Raw genomic sequence first — 17,515 nt, forward strand, 5'->3', positions numbered from 1 at the left:
GTTGGTTAAGAAATGTGAACCAATTTTCATGATTTAGACAAGGCAAATTGAATTTGATAAGAAATGTGACTAAAATGAAGTGTTGTGATGAAGAGTTGCAATACATGTGAAGGGGTATGAAGAGTAATCAAATCAAGCCTAATTTGCAAATAAAATACAAAAGTCTTACCAAGAAAGGTCGTTGCCTAGTGTCGTATTGTTATGCTTTGAATTTAGGGAAAATTGTGCTTATTTGCTCTTTTACAAATACAACAACCAAAGTTAATTATGCTCTCAAAATGCAATCTCTATTAACTTTGAAGAAAATACTCTTATACATTTTGGACACAAATTATCTAATGGATTTTTTTGTTTTATTACTCCATCCAGGAGTTATAAGTATTTATCAAAGTTGTTCCTATCTAAAGGAACGATATTGGATCAAATGAGACATTGTTGAGAAAAAGATGGTTTTTTCGGATGAAATGAAAATTGGATTCATGTAACAAGAGAAAGGTTTCCCATTCATTAGTCGGAAAGATATGTGGCCATGAAACAAGGATTAAGTGGAACAGAATTGACTGGGCAATAGAGTCGTGGAAACACCTGTTTCTCATTATCCATGCAAACACAATGGCGCATGGAGTGGGTCGCTATAGTCTTAATCATTGAGGTGTATCTTTTTGGGACGATGTAGGTCTCCCATGATTAATGAGTTGTTTGTCTAATGATAATATTGGAACGTTATATGTTTTGTAACTAGCCTGGGTGACTCTTTTTTTCTCCCTCGAGGGTTTTACCATGTGGTTTAAATGGGATGAAGTTTTTTTTTAGTCACATTATTTTTCATGCTCTCTATATTGATTTTTTTTTCATCTATTATCAATGAAATCCTTTATTACCTTAAAAAAGAAAGAACAATACTTGGCTACTCAAATATGAGTAGGAACTCCTCCTCAAAATTCTTAGTGTTTTAATCACGGAGCTTTGTGTTTATCATCAGAACCATTCATACTATGAATCACATTGTAAAGATCATCTATGCAAAAAATAAATTAAAACTAAGGTCGTTTAGTCAATCTATTGTAGCAAACACATAGACAGTTCATAATGCTTTTATCAATACCGTTCATTAGTTTTTAAATAGTTTGATGACTAAATGGCCTTAGTTTTAATTGATTTTTTTGCAGAGGTGATCTTTATATAGTGATTTATAATATGAACAGTTCTTATTATAAACACGAAGTTCTATAAATTGACAACGAACAATTTTGAGAAATTTTGAATAGGAGTTCATACTCATCTTTGAGTAGCCGAATATTGTTCTAAAAATACATTATTAACACGATATTTTTAACTTGAAAGTATTTTCATGAAAAAAGCTAAACGACATTGTATTTTGATAGCAATGTTATTTTTGGTTGATAGATTTGTAAAAGAGACTAGGATTCTCTCACCTCCTCTTTCTATCTCATTCCATTCCCTCCTCTCACACTCTCTATTTTATCTTTATTTTTCTATAAAAAATTAATATAAGATATTGACGTGGCTTAATCGTCATCGTTTAAATAAAAGATGAGAGAATGAAAGGAAAAAAAAAAAAGGAGGGAAGTGAATCTTTCTTCTTGTAAAAGGCCTACTAGGCCTAATTTTCCTAGAATTTGGTACTTTTTAAAATAAAAGTTTGTTTTATACAGAATTATTCCCTTCAAATTAGTCACATTACTTTTTCCCTTACATTAGTGCGCTAATCAAAGCCACCGGAAGAATCTAATCGAGAAAGTTTGAAATGATTAAAAAATGACAATAAGTGATCATATGTGTAGAAACAGACACCGTTTATAGCAAGAAAAGAATCTACTTCAACCAAGATCATTAGCACTTTGGACAGAGTGGAAAGAGATCATGTTACTCTAATTAGTCACACACCATGATCCTCGCCAACACCAACAAACTATAAGTGCATTTGATGAACATTTATATTAAAAGTTCTTGTACTTGTAACGTTTTTGCTATAAACGTTTTTTAATTATTATAGAAATACTTTTAAAATGATTGAAAGCGTTTATAGTAAAAATATTTTTAGAACTAATCCTTAGTAAAAATCCAAGTAAATCACTTCAAGTGCATTTGAAACCCAAAAACATTTTCTTTAAAAGCACTTTCAATCATTTTAAAAGCACTTATAAACAAGTCATTTATCTTTTTAAGTGGTTTTAGTAAAAGAACTTTTGTTTAATGCATAACAAATCACTGTCGAATGAGCCAAGATACATAAAGCACTTCAACCTGCATTTTTGCCGCCTCATCCACAGAGCTTTTATTGAAAGTGCTTTTTGACAACCATTTCTTTTATTTTTTATTTTTGAATAAACGATATTATCTACACAAAAAAGAAAGTGGACGTGCTTAACTTCACAATAAACTAGCAATAATGTGGGTCAAATTCATCTTTGAAGAGAATTAAACCTAATACCTCTCATTTACATGTGAAGAGGAATATCAGTTCTTAAACAAACAACATTAAATATCACTTCTTAAACAAACAACATTACTGAATATTAACAATTCAACAAAATTCAGCTCTACAAAATCTTTTATTTCATTCCCTATACAACTCTACAAGGAGGGGAAGCAGAAAGCAAAGTACGAAAAAGAAGAAAATTTAGGGGAAAGCTTAGAAAAAAAAGGTGGTGCTATTCGCACTCCTTATTACCTTCAACATATTTTTATTGATTTATATTATTTGATATTCTTTAATTTATTGAATTTAACGTCAAAAATACAAATGAGCATGTGAAAAATAAAAACAGTTATATGAATAGCAACACTTAAAAAATAAACCAAAAAAGTAAGGGAAAAGAGAAAAAGAAAAAGATACATTTTCCCAGAAAATTCAAGTATCATATTGTCTTACATGTATCTTCAATTCATGGACTATATTTGATGACACAAAAGACTATCTTTCCTTCCCTATTATTTATCTCCAAAACAAAAATAGAAAATAGAAAAAATAGAAAATAAAAGGGACCCTCTCTCTGCGCTCTCTGCTGAAGCTTTTTAAGCGAAGTGTCAGGAACAATTCCCATGGGCATTACAATCAGCTACTCAAAGGCTCAAGCTGCCAGTCTATCCGCTCCCTCCTCCAACAACATCTCCTGGTAACGGCACTCACGGCTGCAGAATGCCTTCTCACCCCTGCAATCACAATTTCAGCACTTAAATGGAATGCTTAAAAATAGCAAATGTATGCTTAAAAATAGCAAATGTATCGTAGTTTAGATTAGAATAGAATATCGTCTGTACAATTAAAATGGTTAAAGACTTTTTGCTATAGAATACCGAAATGAATTGCATGATTGAAGTGAATATAAAATGAGAAAATTTATTTTATTGGTTGGTTGAAACTGAAAGGGATTAGATGGGCTTATTTTATTTTATAGTAGAAGATCCCCTGCATAATTTGGATCTGTAAATCCTTTTCTAATATGAGTAGTCATATTATCAATTTATAATTTTTTTTATCAATTTATAATTGTTAAGTGTTTTGTGAGAAAAATCTAAACAAAATATGAATCATATGATAAAATTCAAAAGAGAAAAAAGAAAAATCGATCAGAAATCAAATTCAAATTGCTGACGAATCAAAATTAAGATCGATAAAATATTACATACATGTGAAATATCAATTATTTCAACAATTAAGATTTGAAAAATGATCGTTTTTACCCGCTTTCGAAAAGAATTCTCCAAAAAACAAAGAACAAGGTAAAAGAATATTGAACCAACCTGTACATGAAAATATCTTTGCCGTGGCCAAGATTCTTCTTGCAATTGTCACAGAAGCTGAGAAAACTCTCAGACAGATAGCTTGACCCGTTTGACTTCCTGCCGGGAGAAAACTCCGGGACGCCATCGGAGCTCTCCACGATGCAATTGTCAAAGATGTGCGTGGTTTTCGGGTTCGGACCGTGGGAAATCACACACGTGTAATCCTCTGAGAGCTCCATTTCACTGACAGAGAGACAGCTAGTGAAAACCCGGGTCGAATTCATCGTCTCGAGCCCGGAACTCGCTGATTCGAACGGCGATGTCTTCTCCGGCGACCGAGACGAGACGGAGGAGGAAGAACCCAGATGGGAATTCTCCGTCTTGTTGCTAAAGTCGGCCGGATACTTCGGTGATTCGGAAGGGTAGGGTTGCAGAGGAGGGATTTGGATCTTGAGCTGCGACCCGAAAATCACCATTCGGGTTTGGGGCTTTGACGGTTTCGGGTCGGAGTCGTTGAGGGCGTCGACGATGGCGAGGCCGATGCCTTTGGAGTCCAATTTGTCCCAGTGGATGCGTCTGGATTCGGGTTCCGGGGTTCTGGGGGTGTTCGATTCGGACCAGAAGGGGTTTCGGAGGCCCAAAAATGGCTTCGTTTCGAGGATGGAGGTTGGGCTCATCACGGCGTCAGTTTCAGAGACCGATTTCGAGGTGAAGCTGGTGAACAATCTCGGATTCGCGAAGATAGAGGAAGTGGGTTTCGTAGGTTTTTCTCTGGGAGAGAGAAGAGAGCTGGTTTCCGCCATTGGAGCTCGGTTGCTTGCTCTGGTTCTTCAAAATTCCTGTAAAAATCCCTCTGCAAAACAAGAAACAACAATTACAAAATGCACCCAAAATTACAACTTTAATATGATTTTTACCAAGTAAATCACTCACAAGATTTGAAGCTCTAGAAAGTGGCAGAAAGTTGCTGACTTTTAAGCTCTGTGGTATTCGAGAATGGCGTATGAAAAAACCCAGAACCCAGAAATTGCAGAAATGATTTCATGAAACTATTGTCTATCTGCTGCTACAACTCTGTGACCTCCATATCTCTGAAAACAGAGCACAAAAAGCTCACTTCCTGAGCGAGTTTCCTGCGTTTATTCTCTCAAAATTTTCACTCTGTGAATCGGCAGAGAAAGAAGAAAGGAAAAAGAAGGAATCCCCAAAAGCTCAGAACCGACATGCAAACGGACCCTCAAGAGTCATGATCAAAGGACAGGACGTGCATGCATCACCGCATCAGAAAACAAAGAAAGTTTGTATTTTTGTTCCTTCTTTTGTTGGTGCTGCTCAGCTTTTTATTATTTTTTATAATTTTTTGTTGGTATTTTTGGCCTCAGCAAAATTGGTTTTTGTATCAGAAGAAATGATTCAGGATTTGGAAGCAAACGAGAAGCAATCCGGGATTAGAAAATCAAATGACTGATGAATAAAACCCAGAACTTATGTGTGTTCTTCTCTCTCTTTCCTCTCTATATTTGCGCACTAAAACAGTTTCCCATCATCAACCTGAAAAATCGAAGTGGAGTTGCAGATAGAGAGTTAGAGAGAGAAAGTGAGTGAGTGAGTGAGAGAGAGAGAGAGAGCGAGAGAGTGGGGAGAGCGAGTGGGAGCTCGTGGGATTTATGGGTTGTTGGGGTTGAATATAAAGAATCGTGTGGATATACTATGCAGGATAATGGGTGCATTTTTGCTGTTCAGTGCTTATTATTAGGTAAATATAAATTTTAAAATTTATGTCTGTTGATATTGATTTTAAAAATTAAAATCATCAAAATAATAATAAATAAAATGATGATTAAAAATATTTTCGTAAAAATCGGTGGGTTTTCTTAAACCACCAATCGCATTTTATTTTGGCCAACAATTTTACTCATCACTTCCTACATTATTGGTTATTTTTATGAGTAATTTATGATTACAATATCATCCCTATAAAAATAAAGCTCACATTTTATATAATTTCGTATAAATAATGATACAAATAGATAATATGAGATCCATTATACTCACCAGTAGGGGTGGGCACTTAGAACCGAAAACCGAAACCGAAACACGAACCAAATCAAACCGCATCAAACGGTTTGGTTTTGCGGTTTTCGAATGGTTTCGGTTTTGAAACTGAACCGCAACATAGAAAAATGTTTGGTTTTGGTTTTGACTTTTGAAAACCGCACCGAAATCAAACCGCACCGCAAATATTAATAAACATTTAATTAAATATCCGTATTAAATTTCATGTTTTAATTGGTTGTTTGTTAGAATCCATGCACTTAGTATGAACTTAACCACACTAGAATATCATTATTCATCACCTTCTTTCGTTCATTAACTTGAATGACCTTTGTTATTTTATATCATCACACACATATATATATACAAGGGTGGACTAATCTTGTTATCAAGAGTCGAACAATGATCTAATGAAGTCCACTCATTTGAAGCATGATATCACATATTCTAATATGAAAGTTTCGCTCACGTTTAATGAATTCAAAGTTATTCAATTTGTATTATGTTATACCTTGTACGGGACACCCTTTTGTTGCACAAACATGTTTTAACATCACAACTGCATGCAACATGCTAATTGTTTATATAACAAATGTCTTTTTCCTATTGCAACTGGAAAATGCTTATTAATATGTTAAATTGCAAATTGTACATTTTTTTTCTTAAAAACCAAACCGAAACCGTTTGAAACCGCACCGAACCAAACGGTTTGGTTTTATTTCAATTTTAGCTTCAAAACCACAACGAACCAAATCGCAAAAAATTTCGATTTCACTCAAAACCACACCAAAATAAACCGTGCCCACCCTACTCCCCAGCTCTAAGGAGGGAGGATTAATGGTGTTGGAGTTCACGGGAGGTTTCTGCGGAGTTGTGAATAGTCGGAAGCCCAAGTGTCCCGACTCCTGAATCCTGAGCTAACTACGTAAACCCAATGCAGGTCCCACTTAACTAAAGTTAAAGTCTCGATTGGGCCCACAGATATGGGCCTCCACCTCAACAAGTAGTGTTATCTCGCAATCGTTTGGCCCATTAATTATATTGAATTGATTGGATTAATAATATTGGCCCATTTACAAAAAGAAGAAAATAAAGTTTACCTCACCTGCTGCATTAAACGGGGGCATAACGAGCCTGGTGGGCCCCTTTTGAAATGATGCTGCTTAATTAATGAGTGCATATGATGACAATTGACGAAACTTAATTTTCTTCCTTAATAGTATTTACCTATACATTTTGTGTGTATTAACATATTTTTTTAGAAAATGAGAAGGAGAGAGGGAGAGAGAGGGAACGTGGGGGAGTCATACATTTTTGTTTTTTATTTTTTGATTTTATTTATTTTATTTTATTTTATTTTTATAAATATTGGAAGTATTTTAACATCATTTGTAGGTGAAATTTTAATAAAAAACAGTAAAATTTGGACCTGTGAAATTACATTATTGGCCATCATTTTTTTTTTAGTGATAGAAGACTAATTTGTTTTTTCACCATCTTTTGGTTGATAAATAGGGTTTTATTAACTGGTACGACATTCAATCCCTAGTCCTTAATCAAGATTACTTAAAAAACAAAAGGATGGCATCATATAAACAAACAACGAAATGGGTGGTGCTATTCACACTTCTTTTTATCTTCAACAGACCCACCTCTTAATTTTTATCCTCGGATCGTATTCAATTCATTCGATTTGATACCTAAAAATTTGAGCATGGTGTGTGAATGATAAAAATGGATGTATGGATAGCACCACCTCAACGAAATATAATGTTTTAAATAAAATTTTGCACAAATGACACTTAGATTTTGTTGATCTTGTGTGTTTGCCACTAAAAAAAAAAAAAAAAAAAAAAACAATTAACAACTTAGACTTGCAAAATTTTGCCAATATGTCACCTTTATCAAATTTCCATTGATAATTTCTGCTAAGTTTGATCGATGACGCAACTTGCACGATCAAACATTTAGTGATCAATCTCATCAAACCACAAGCAGAATGAAAGTGAAAGAACAACAACCCCTTCTTTCCCCGTCAACTCATTTGCATCATGTTTATCACATACAATTGGATTGTTTAAGTAGGGTTGTCCAATAATCAATGGCACACAAAACAAAAGAAAAACGAAAAAGTTGTTTTTAATCTCAAGTTTTTGTTTCATATATTCTCTTTCGTTTCTTCTTTCTACCTTCTTATACCTTTCCTTGTCCTTCTTTTTTATGATATAGACTTACTTTCTATCTCTAGCGCAAAAAAAATAAAAATGAAATAATTGAAAAGAAAATGGTTTTCACTCTAAAATTTGTGAAATACTCAGCTTGTATAGTATTATTAACCAAAATTGAAAACTATTAACCAAAACAGAAATGCTAATAACATTATCCAAAATTGGAAAAAAAAGGTGATAATTCTGAAAAATGAACGTCATGTCACTAAACAATTGTAACCTTACTTAATGGGGAGGTGGATTGTCTGCCCTCTCATTTCCATACTCTTTCTATCATCTTCTGTTTGTGTGGTCACGATTAAGTCACGTCAATATTTTATATTAATTTTTTTATAAAAATAATAAAACAAAAAATAATAAGAATATTAAATATTGACGTAGTTTAACCGTGACTACATAAAATATGAAGGAATGGAAATAATATGAAAATGGAAGGGCGGACAATTCATCTCCACTTGATGGCAGACTATAAGCACAATTACTTCATCTTTCCTCCTTTTTGGGTTACGTACCTCAGACTTCCCTTCACGAAGTAACCTTAGTTAGGTGCTTTTGTTAGATTCTTGAGAAGTTTGATTGTGTTTTTGACAAAACAGAAACAAATATGATATGAAGGAACGGGACCCAAATCCCATCCTTGTTAAGTAAAGTTATTGCTGACATTGGGAGGGGTGGGGTTTCCTTGTCAGGGATAGAGTTCTTTTCCTAAATCCTAATGGTGTAACTGTCTTGTCCACCCAACAATGGTAGGATATACAGGGATCCCTTTAACGAAAAATTTTCGGTATTGTTCACTTTAACGAAAAATTATATTTTTACATTAAAAGTCAATCATGGTACTATTCAATTTACCTTTTATTTGGTCATTATCGTTAAAACTCAAAGTTTTCAAACCTATTTCATTAGTTTTCCTCAATTTTTTTTTTCAAAAAAATTGGAATTAATTGTTGAATCCACTTTATATTGAATTTCAAAGATCCGAACCATTTATTTTGTAAGTCTCGATTTATAGATCATCCTAGCAAAAATTTTATAGATCATCCTAGCAAAAATTCAATTTAATTCGAAACCATTTGTCTATTTAATTATCACGATAAAATTTCAATATTTCTTAGAGATCTTTTTTTTAATAATAAAAATGGGGATTAGTTGTCGAGCCCATACCACATCGAACTTGAACGATCCGAACCATTTATTTTTTAAGTTGCACCTCATATATCATCTTTGCTATATATTAACCAAATCAGAAATATTTGAGGTATCTAATTAAGTACAAAAATTTGACGAACACTTTATTCTCTTAGAAACATTAGAATTCAACCTTAATAATTAAATAGACAAGTGGTTTCAGATTGAATTGAATTTTTGCAAGGATGATTTCATCATGATAATTTTAATTAGCTTAATTACACTTAGGTACCGTTAAAGTTCAACGTAAAATGAGCCCTATAAATTATAAGAAAAATTAATAAAAATAACTTGAAAATTTTAAATTTTAACAATAAATAAAAAATATAAAATATAAAATAAAATAAATAATACCAAAATTAACTTTTTAATATAAAACCACAATCCATATGACCAGATATATGATCGTCCGTAGAGTGGACAGGAGTGGACTGTGTAATAATTATTCAACGAAATGACCCACACTGATATGGTCCCTAATCCCTTTTATTTGCTTTCACGTCAGCATCTTTGTGGACGATTTAATTCGTACGAATGATGATATACAGGGCTAGCTAAGCTCGGGGTCCCATAAATATCATCCCATGGTAAAAGGTTATTATAATGCGATGAGGATCAGACACCAGCAGAAACCGTATACACGAAAACCCAACAAAGGGTTACTGTTCACATTAACATTGCAAGGAGAAAATTGTTCCCGGATCTACTATTTTTCCAACTTTTTTTTTTTTAAGAAATTTTAACGAAAACTTTACGGTACTGTTTATTTTAACGAAAAATCATATTTTTACACTAAAAAATCAATCATAGTAATATTCATTTTACCCTTTATTTTGTCCTTATCATTAAAACTCAAAGTTTTTAAACCTTTTTCATAAGTTTTCATTTTTTAAATTAATAAAAACATTCAAAATTAGACATTTTTAATCATCAGTATATACAAATTTTATAATTATCAAAATAACCATATAAAATATTCAATCAATATCAACTGAAGTCCATCATCCAAAGAAGACAACAAACAAAAGTATCAAGTGGTCCAATTAGGAAGCATCAGATGAATGTGATCACAAAGATTATATTTTTACATTAAAAAACAGTAACATTGGCAGCCACTTTCAGAAACAATTGTAAATAATTGCATACTGTTTTAAAAGCATTTTTTTTTTTAGCCTAGCAAACCAATTTGTGTATAAATGGAGGCCTTCTTTCATTCACAACCCACATGAACACACACTACGGTCTTGTTTGGCAACTCGGACTGTACTGACTATTTCTGTCGGATAGGATAAATAACCACCGGATAGTACTGACTAAATTAGTCAGGCGTTTGGTGCAGTATTGGACTAATATCGTATTATTTATATTGTGTTTGGTACTGAACTGGATAAAAAAAGGAAAGGAAAAAAATTAAAATTTTGACAAATCTTTTTTTGTTTGATGAACTTTTATCTCTCCCCTCCCCAGCTTGTCGATCTTCTCCCCAGATTTCCGACTCCTCCCCTCATTCCCTCCTCCTCCTTCACTCCCTCTCCAGATCTCTGGCGCCCTGGTTGATTGCAGCTACCATTCTCTCTCCATCTTTCTCTCTCACCCTCAAAATCTAACTTGATTTGAATTGATTTTGATGGTTTCCTTCTATTGTCGGCAACCCTTGTGTTCTGCAACCTTGTTCCATTTACAGCTTTCCAAAAGAGGACCCAAACTTTAGTTTGCCAACACAAACATCCTCCTCTGGGTTTACCTGATCTCCGTACTTACCGCGTTCGGTAAAAAAATCTGTCGAGGTGTTTGATTCCGACAATAAGGGGTTCGAAGACCCAAACACGGCTTCGTTTCGAGGATAGAGGCTGGGCTCATGGCGGCCGTCGGATTCAGAGACGGCTTTTGAGGTGAAGCTGGTGAACAACTCGGATTCGCAAAGAAAGAAGAAGTGAGTTTTGTGTGTTTAGATAAATCCCTCTGCAAAACAAGAAAAATAACTACTAAATGCACCCAAAATTTAAAACTTGAATTTGATTTTCACCCAGTAAATTACTCGCAAGCTTTGAAGCTCTAGAAAATAGCGGATGAAAAAACCCATAAATCAGAAATTGCTGAAATTGCTGAAAAATTCCATGAAACAGAGGGAGGGGTGGAATCTGGGAGGAAGAAGAAGATGAATGACAAGATGAACTAGGATTCAGACAAAGAAGAAGATGAATGAGGGAGGGGCGGAACCTGGGAGGACCGACAGTGCGTTCGGAGAGGAAGGAGAGAACGAGCCCGACTAAATTGTCCCGTGGTTTTAGACGGGATAAATAGGCGGATGTGAGGGGTATAAGATAAGTGGGCCCGGAATAAATAGTCAGGTGCTTATTTCATACGAAGCTTACCAAACACCCGCTTCGTATTATTAATACTATCCGGTGGTACTATCCGGTATGCCAAACAAGGCCTACAACACACAAACCCCTCAACCCACATAGAAAACATCCGAAGCTTTTCTTCCATTTTTCAAACTTTCATCCTTGTAAACAATTTTCAAGGGGGTTGATTCAATTATTAGTTTGATCCACCACAATGTATACACCAAGATTCTTAATGCAACAAAATGTTCCTCAAAGTAAGAAACAGAATCATTAAGATGCTCTCAAACATTTTAAACAAACCTTCTTTCATAAACCCACGGGACAATTTAGGTAAACATATCTCTAATCTCTAATCTCATATTTGGAATAACCTTACTTCCTTAACAAACCTTCTTTCATAAACCCAACTTTCTCTAAAACCCTTTGAGACCCCTTATTCTCAACCTGTTAACTACATTGAGGAAAATCAAAGAACAATGAAGAATTGAGAAAGACGAACAACTAGAGAGAAGTTTAGAGAGAAATGATGCTCTGTATTTATGAAAATATGACTAACTAATTACATTTGTGAGTTACAAATCATAATATATTGAACACAGTAAAAGCTTGCTTGTAATTAATTAACCAACAAATCCTTAACAGCCTAACAAATATTCTAACAACTTTGGCTGACATGGTAGTGATTATATGACAACCAATGATCATAAGACATCTGCCTTCATCCCCCCCCTCAATCTTAGGCTAGGAACCAAGCTTGAGATTGCAGCAATGTTAGCTTGAGATAAATTGTTGACTCCTACAATTTGAGACATCTGTTTGAAGAATCACTAATAGGTTTTTTTACCGCCTGCAAAAGTAGGGATAAAAACACTTAAAAATACTTGCAAGAATACAAGGTTGTTGTAGTATAGCAGCTCAAGCAAGACCGTTTTCCGTAGGAATTGAATGAATAATTTATGTAAATACCAAATCTTAACTAATTATTTGAAAAAAAAAAAAGATTGGAAAAAGTTGTTTTTGAATTTAAAAATAATAAAGACGAATTTAATTAAAGGGGTGTAATATCCACACACCCCATTTTACTTCTCACACACCTTTTTAATTTTCGGTCGTCGGATCGGATGAATTGAAGAAGATCAACAGACAGAAATTATTAAGGGGTGTGTGAAAAGTAAAATTAGGTGCGTGGATAGCACACCCCTAATTAAAATGATTAAAGAAAGCAAAGGAAAACGTTATGAAAACCAAATTGTAAAAGCCTAGGGTTCCGCCGTCCCCTTAACAATCCTATGTAGAGTTATAATTACTTATGAATTACCCATGGAACTTTGAAGGTTAAGGTTTCCTTATGCATATTCTACTTGTGACATTCAAGCTAGAACGTATATTAAACATGCAATCTGTCTGTGGCATTCAGATCAAATATAAACATTTGGTTGGAGACTTGAAATTCAGTTCATGTGTGGGCCGAAGTAACTAGATGTCGTCTTGAACTGATACTTGATATAAGGCGGTGCTCAAAGTGAAATGATGCTCAACTAGAAGTAGCACATGTTGCGAGGTTGCTCTGTTCGTGGCTTATGTTGCCTTGGTTGGCTCGGATTGTGGCATTGAAGGTGATGAAGTCCCTTTTATAGAATAAAGGCTCGCTCCTCATTACAAAAATGATGGGCTAGAGTTGGTGCTCGCGGCGAGGAGGTTGCTCAGGAGGCGGCGATGCTCTCTAATGGTGGTGAGGGAGTCCCTTTTATAGAATAAGGGTTCGCTCCTCAATACATGAATAATGGGTTAGGAATGATGCTCGCGGCTAGGTGGTTACTCAGCTGGCGGTGATGCTCTCTAATGAGGGTGAAGAAGTCCCTTTTATAAAATAAGGGCTCGCTCCTCAGTACATAAATAATGGGTGATCTCTAATAAAAGTGAGGGAGTCCCTTTTATAGAATAAGGGCTCGCTCCTTAGTGCATAATAATGGGCTAAGTCCCCCAAGTATTTTTCATGAGGCCCAGTATATGGTACATAATGTAGTCCCCCAAGTCTTCGGTCAATAGAGTCTGTTGGCTAGAAACTTTAAATTAAATCCATGTATGGGCCGAAGTGGCCGTTGTTCGGAGGCGGTATTTGTATACCCTGCATTAAAACTTTGTAGGTGAAGCTTTGCATGTGAAGCTTTTGAAACTAGAGCTTTGTAAATGAAGCTTTTGAAGCTAGAGCTCTGTAAATGAAGCTTTCGATGCTAGAGCTCTGTAAATGAAGTTTTTGAAGCTAGAACTCTGTAAATGAAGCTTTCGAAGCTAGAGCTCTGTAAATGAAGCTTTCAAAGTTAGAGCTTTTGTAAATGAAGCTTTCAAAGCTAGATTGACATGAATGATGCTCATGAATGTTGACATGAGTGATGCTCATAAATGTTGACATGAATGATGGTCATGAATGTTTATATATGATTGACATGAATGATGCTCATGAATGTTTATGTATGATTGACATGAGTGGCGCTCATGTATATTTTTGGAGTTGCTCATGAATGTTTATGTATGATTGACATGAGTGGCGCTCATATATATTTTTGGAGTACTGGACGTACTTTTGATCACCTAATATGTGATAATAGCGGCAGGGCTACCGAATAATTTTGGAGTATTGGGTATACTTTTGATCACCTATTGAGTGATAATAGCGGCAGACTGCTGAATAATTTTGGAGTACTGGGCGTACTTTTGATTACCTGGTTGGTGATAATAGCGGCAGGGTGCCGAATAATTTTGGAGCCATAGGGCCTGGCTCTTTTGGGCATATGGGCCTTGGCCCTCCACATAACATTCGAGCCCATTATTTTGGGCTTGCCGTTTTTTTTTTGGTTACCCTCTGATGGGGTTATACAGATGTTTCCGAAAGATAAAAAATAAATTACATCATTCAAAAATAAATCCGACCCTTTGCTCAATGGGTCACGCCTATAATTTTCTTTTCGGCATGCCATTACTACCGCAATTATGTCTGCTTCTTTTTATCTTCTTTTGCTTTCTGCTTTTACTTTCTCTTTTCCCTTTTGCAGATGGCTGACAAGGAAATCGTGTGGAGTGTCTCTTTTCCCTTTTGCAGATGGCAGGCAAGGAAATCATGTGGAGTGCCTCTTTTCCCTTTCTGCTTTTGCCGACAAAATCAGTGGAGACTTCAGATTGTAGATGGCTTTTACTTTCTCTTTTTCTGAAATACTCTTTCAACTAATACAGCCTACTCATCCCTTGGCGGAGATCTAGAGCAAGAAGAAGACGGAGCCGGAGATGAAGGTGGGGGAGTCCTGAGCAAGAAGAAGATGGAGAGAGAGCAGCGCAACGAGGGAGACCAAGATTGGAACTTTGGAGACCCACATTTCGGCGAAGCAATGCGTTTTTTGAGTTGGATCATAAGCTTCATTGATCTGGTGAAACTGAACTCTACAATTGTTTCCTCTGCATACATCTGGATGATACTTCAAGGCAAGTTGTCTAAAAGCCTTCCTGACCTCAGATTCAGATGCACCAGGTTAAATCTTCAAGGTCCGGTAAGGATCAATCACAGAAGAAGAAGCAACACAAGAAACCATCCCCCTCTTATCATTCACCATCTTCTTCCTCCTCGCCTTATTATCCTTCAACAGATTGCAGGAAATACTCACAGTTGCATTGGTGCGGCTAAAGCTACACACGCGACCATCTGTGCCTTTTTAGAATCTAAAGAATGGTAGCACATGAATGTTGAGAGCATGCCACATAGTCTTGTGCTCTTCATAGTTAACTTTGAGGAAAATTGCATTCGCGTTCGATTCAGCCAGCTGACGGATCTTGGGATGGAGAGCTCTGTAGCCTCCATAGCCAGGTGAGTAAAAGTCAACTACAACCAATCAGTCCCCAACATTTTTCAAGGAATCAACAAGTTCTTGAGCGGAATGGATCTCTACCATGTTGGGGTGAAGGGTCTTCTCCCACCACCTCATAGCTCTGCTTACACAGACAGATGCTTGTGCATGCACAGAGAAATTGCTAGGTTTTCTGACCTTACAATTCTCCAAACCCTTGTGATCTGAGAGAGTCATGGGTTTTCCCAAGAAATCAACACTCAATGAAGGAAAAGCTCTTGGATTAGCATCATTAAATAGTGAGGTATTGAAGGAGGGAGAAATCCTGAATTCCCCTTTGGGGGATTTGGAGCCAACTGCAATTTCATCCAACCCAGAAGAAATTCAGACCATCGAAACCTCTCTGATCCGACCTGTCTCCTTCTCGGGTCGAGTCACATACTTAACAAAATAAAGCAACAACGAGCCGATTAGGATGCCAACAAAATCGACGACGGTGTCTTTAGCGGAGGCTCTGGTATATCTGAAGAACCCGAGCTCGTCAGCGAACTTCTTGGCTGCGCCAGCTAAGAGAGACAAGATAGATCTGAACCAAATAGAGTGACGACGGAGAAATGAGTACTGGGTTCGGGTGGTGGAGCTCCTAATCGAAGCATGGGTCATTGTCGCCCATTCAGAGATTCGAAGGAATGAGTGTTTGGTTGAGAAGAAAATGAGTCGAAAGAAAGTTTGAATCTGGTACCCGGTTATGGAGTTTGGAGATTTGAAATGGGTTTTTTGTTTAGTTTCTATGTGTTTTCCAGAGAGAGAGATGAGTGATGGTGTTTTGTTTGAAGAGGTGAAAGAGATCAGAAGCAAGAAAGGGAGCCAGAGAGAGTTTTGGTTCTCTTGGGTTTTGAAGATTCACGGCGGAGGTAAAAAATTGAGAGAGAACCGACATACCTTTTCGTGTTGATTCCCACAGACGGCGCCAAATGTTGATGCACAAAACCGGAGGGATCTTGGAACAACGTAAATCCGACCGTGAATCTGCAAGAAAGTAAATAACACAAGATGTATCATGGTTCACCCCAATGTTTGGGCTACGTCCACACTGATTATTGTATTTCTCTGTTTGTGAGGGATAGAGATGGAGAGAGCTTCTGAGGGTGAGAGAGCCCTTCCATGGCCTAAGAAATTGGCCCCTCTTAATGAGGAGAGTGAAGGGTCCTTTTATAGAATAAGGGCTTCTCACTTATTACATATTTGCCCCTTCATTTATTACATAATTACATTGAGTCCCCCGAGTATTTATACGAGATCTAAATACGGAGGCCCTAAGTATGGTACAAACAACGGTAAATCCCACGAAGGGTAATCCCGTAAGAAGTTATACCAGCATGAGGGTGTGCTACGACTTTTTATAGAAGACTATTATGTGTGAAGCTTTCTGTTAGAGGAGGACAAATACAGGATGTCATGATTTTTGGATATGTGCATCATAATTGTTTCAAGTCTTAAAGAATTGGTTCATGCATTCTGTTTTAAAGGCTTTGCTTTGTAGTACGACAATGGAACAAATTTGGACTTTTTCCACACCGAACCCTCAATCCTCACCAAACATGGGAACTCTTTGAACTCTTTAGACCTGCCCATCCTCAGTGCCTGTTTAGCAATCCCTTGTCCCTCAGTACTCAGCAGACACAACATAGCTAACATGGGCTCTACATGTGTCATCGTCCGATTCGGGCTTGACCGAAACATATCCAATTGAATGGTCATCCAAACATACGGACTGGCACCATGGGCGTGGTATAACAGCTTTCACAATGTATACCAAGGCTTCTTCCCTAGAGGTTGTGGTGTTCCATCTCAGATATCGCATCACTTTGTCATCGCTCGTCCATTTCAGGAAGTCATCAGTATTAGAGACTTTGAAAGGACGCAGTGAAATTCTTGAGGACACCATAAATTTTAGGAAGTTGGAGAAGGTTCCAAGCTCAATTGGAATATATAATTAGGGGGGATAAAGTAGTGAGCCATACGATTGTGTGTGAGCCAAAATCTATTCCAATAATAGATTTGGATTCATTGGACATGCCTTGTACTATTACAAGTAGCCAAATTG

At 36.2% G+C, this 17,515-nt stretch overlaps 1 protein-coding gene and 1 pseudogene across 1 annotated transcript; both read right to left on the bottom strand.

The window, feature by feature from the left end:
* Nucleotides 1–2,831: 2,831 nt before the first annotated feature.
* LOC126606201 (FCS-Like Zinc finger 8-like) lies at nucleotides 2,832–5,416 on the bottom strand. The gene is made up of 3 exons (XM_050273558.1): nucleotides 4,684–5,416; nucleotides 3,769–4,603; nucleotides 2,832–3,177 (listed from the first exon to the last, which is right to left on the bottom strand). Exons 2-3 carry the CDS (start codon nucleotides 4,551–4,553, stop codon nucleotides 3,096–3,098), a joined length of 867 nt encoding a protein of 288 aa, XP_050129515.1. The 5' UTR covers nucleotides 4,554–4,603; nucleotides 4,684–5,416; the 3' UTR covers nucleotides 2,832–3,095.
* Nucleotides 5,417–11,914: 6,498 nt separating this feature from the next.
* LOC126606205 (uncharacterized) lies at nucleotides 11,915–17,356 on the bottom strand (annotated as a pseudogene).
* Between the last annotated feature and the right edge of the window lie 159 nt (nucleotides 17,357–17,515).

The sequence above is a fragment of the Malus sylvestris genome, chromosome 16 (genome assembly GCF_916048215.2).
Source record: "Malus sylvestris chromosome 16, drMalSylv7.2, whole genome shotgun sequence".
Classification (NCBI taxonomy): Eukaryota; Viridiplantae; Streptophyta; class Magnoliopsida; order Rosales; family Rosaceae; genus Malus; species Malus sylvestris.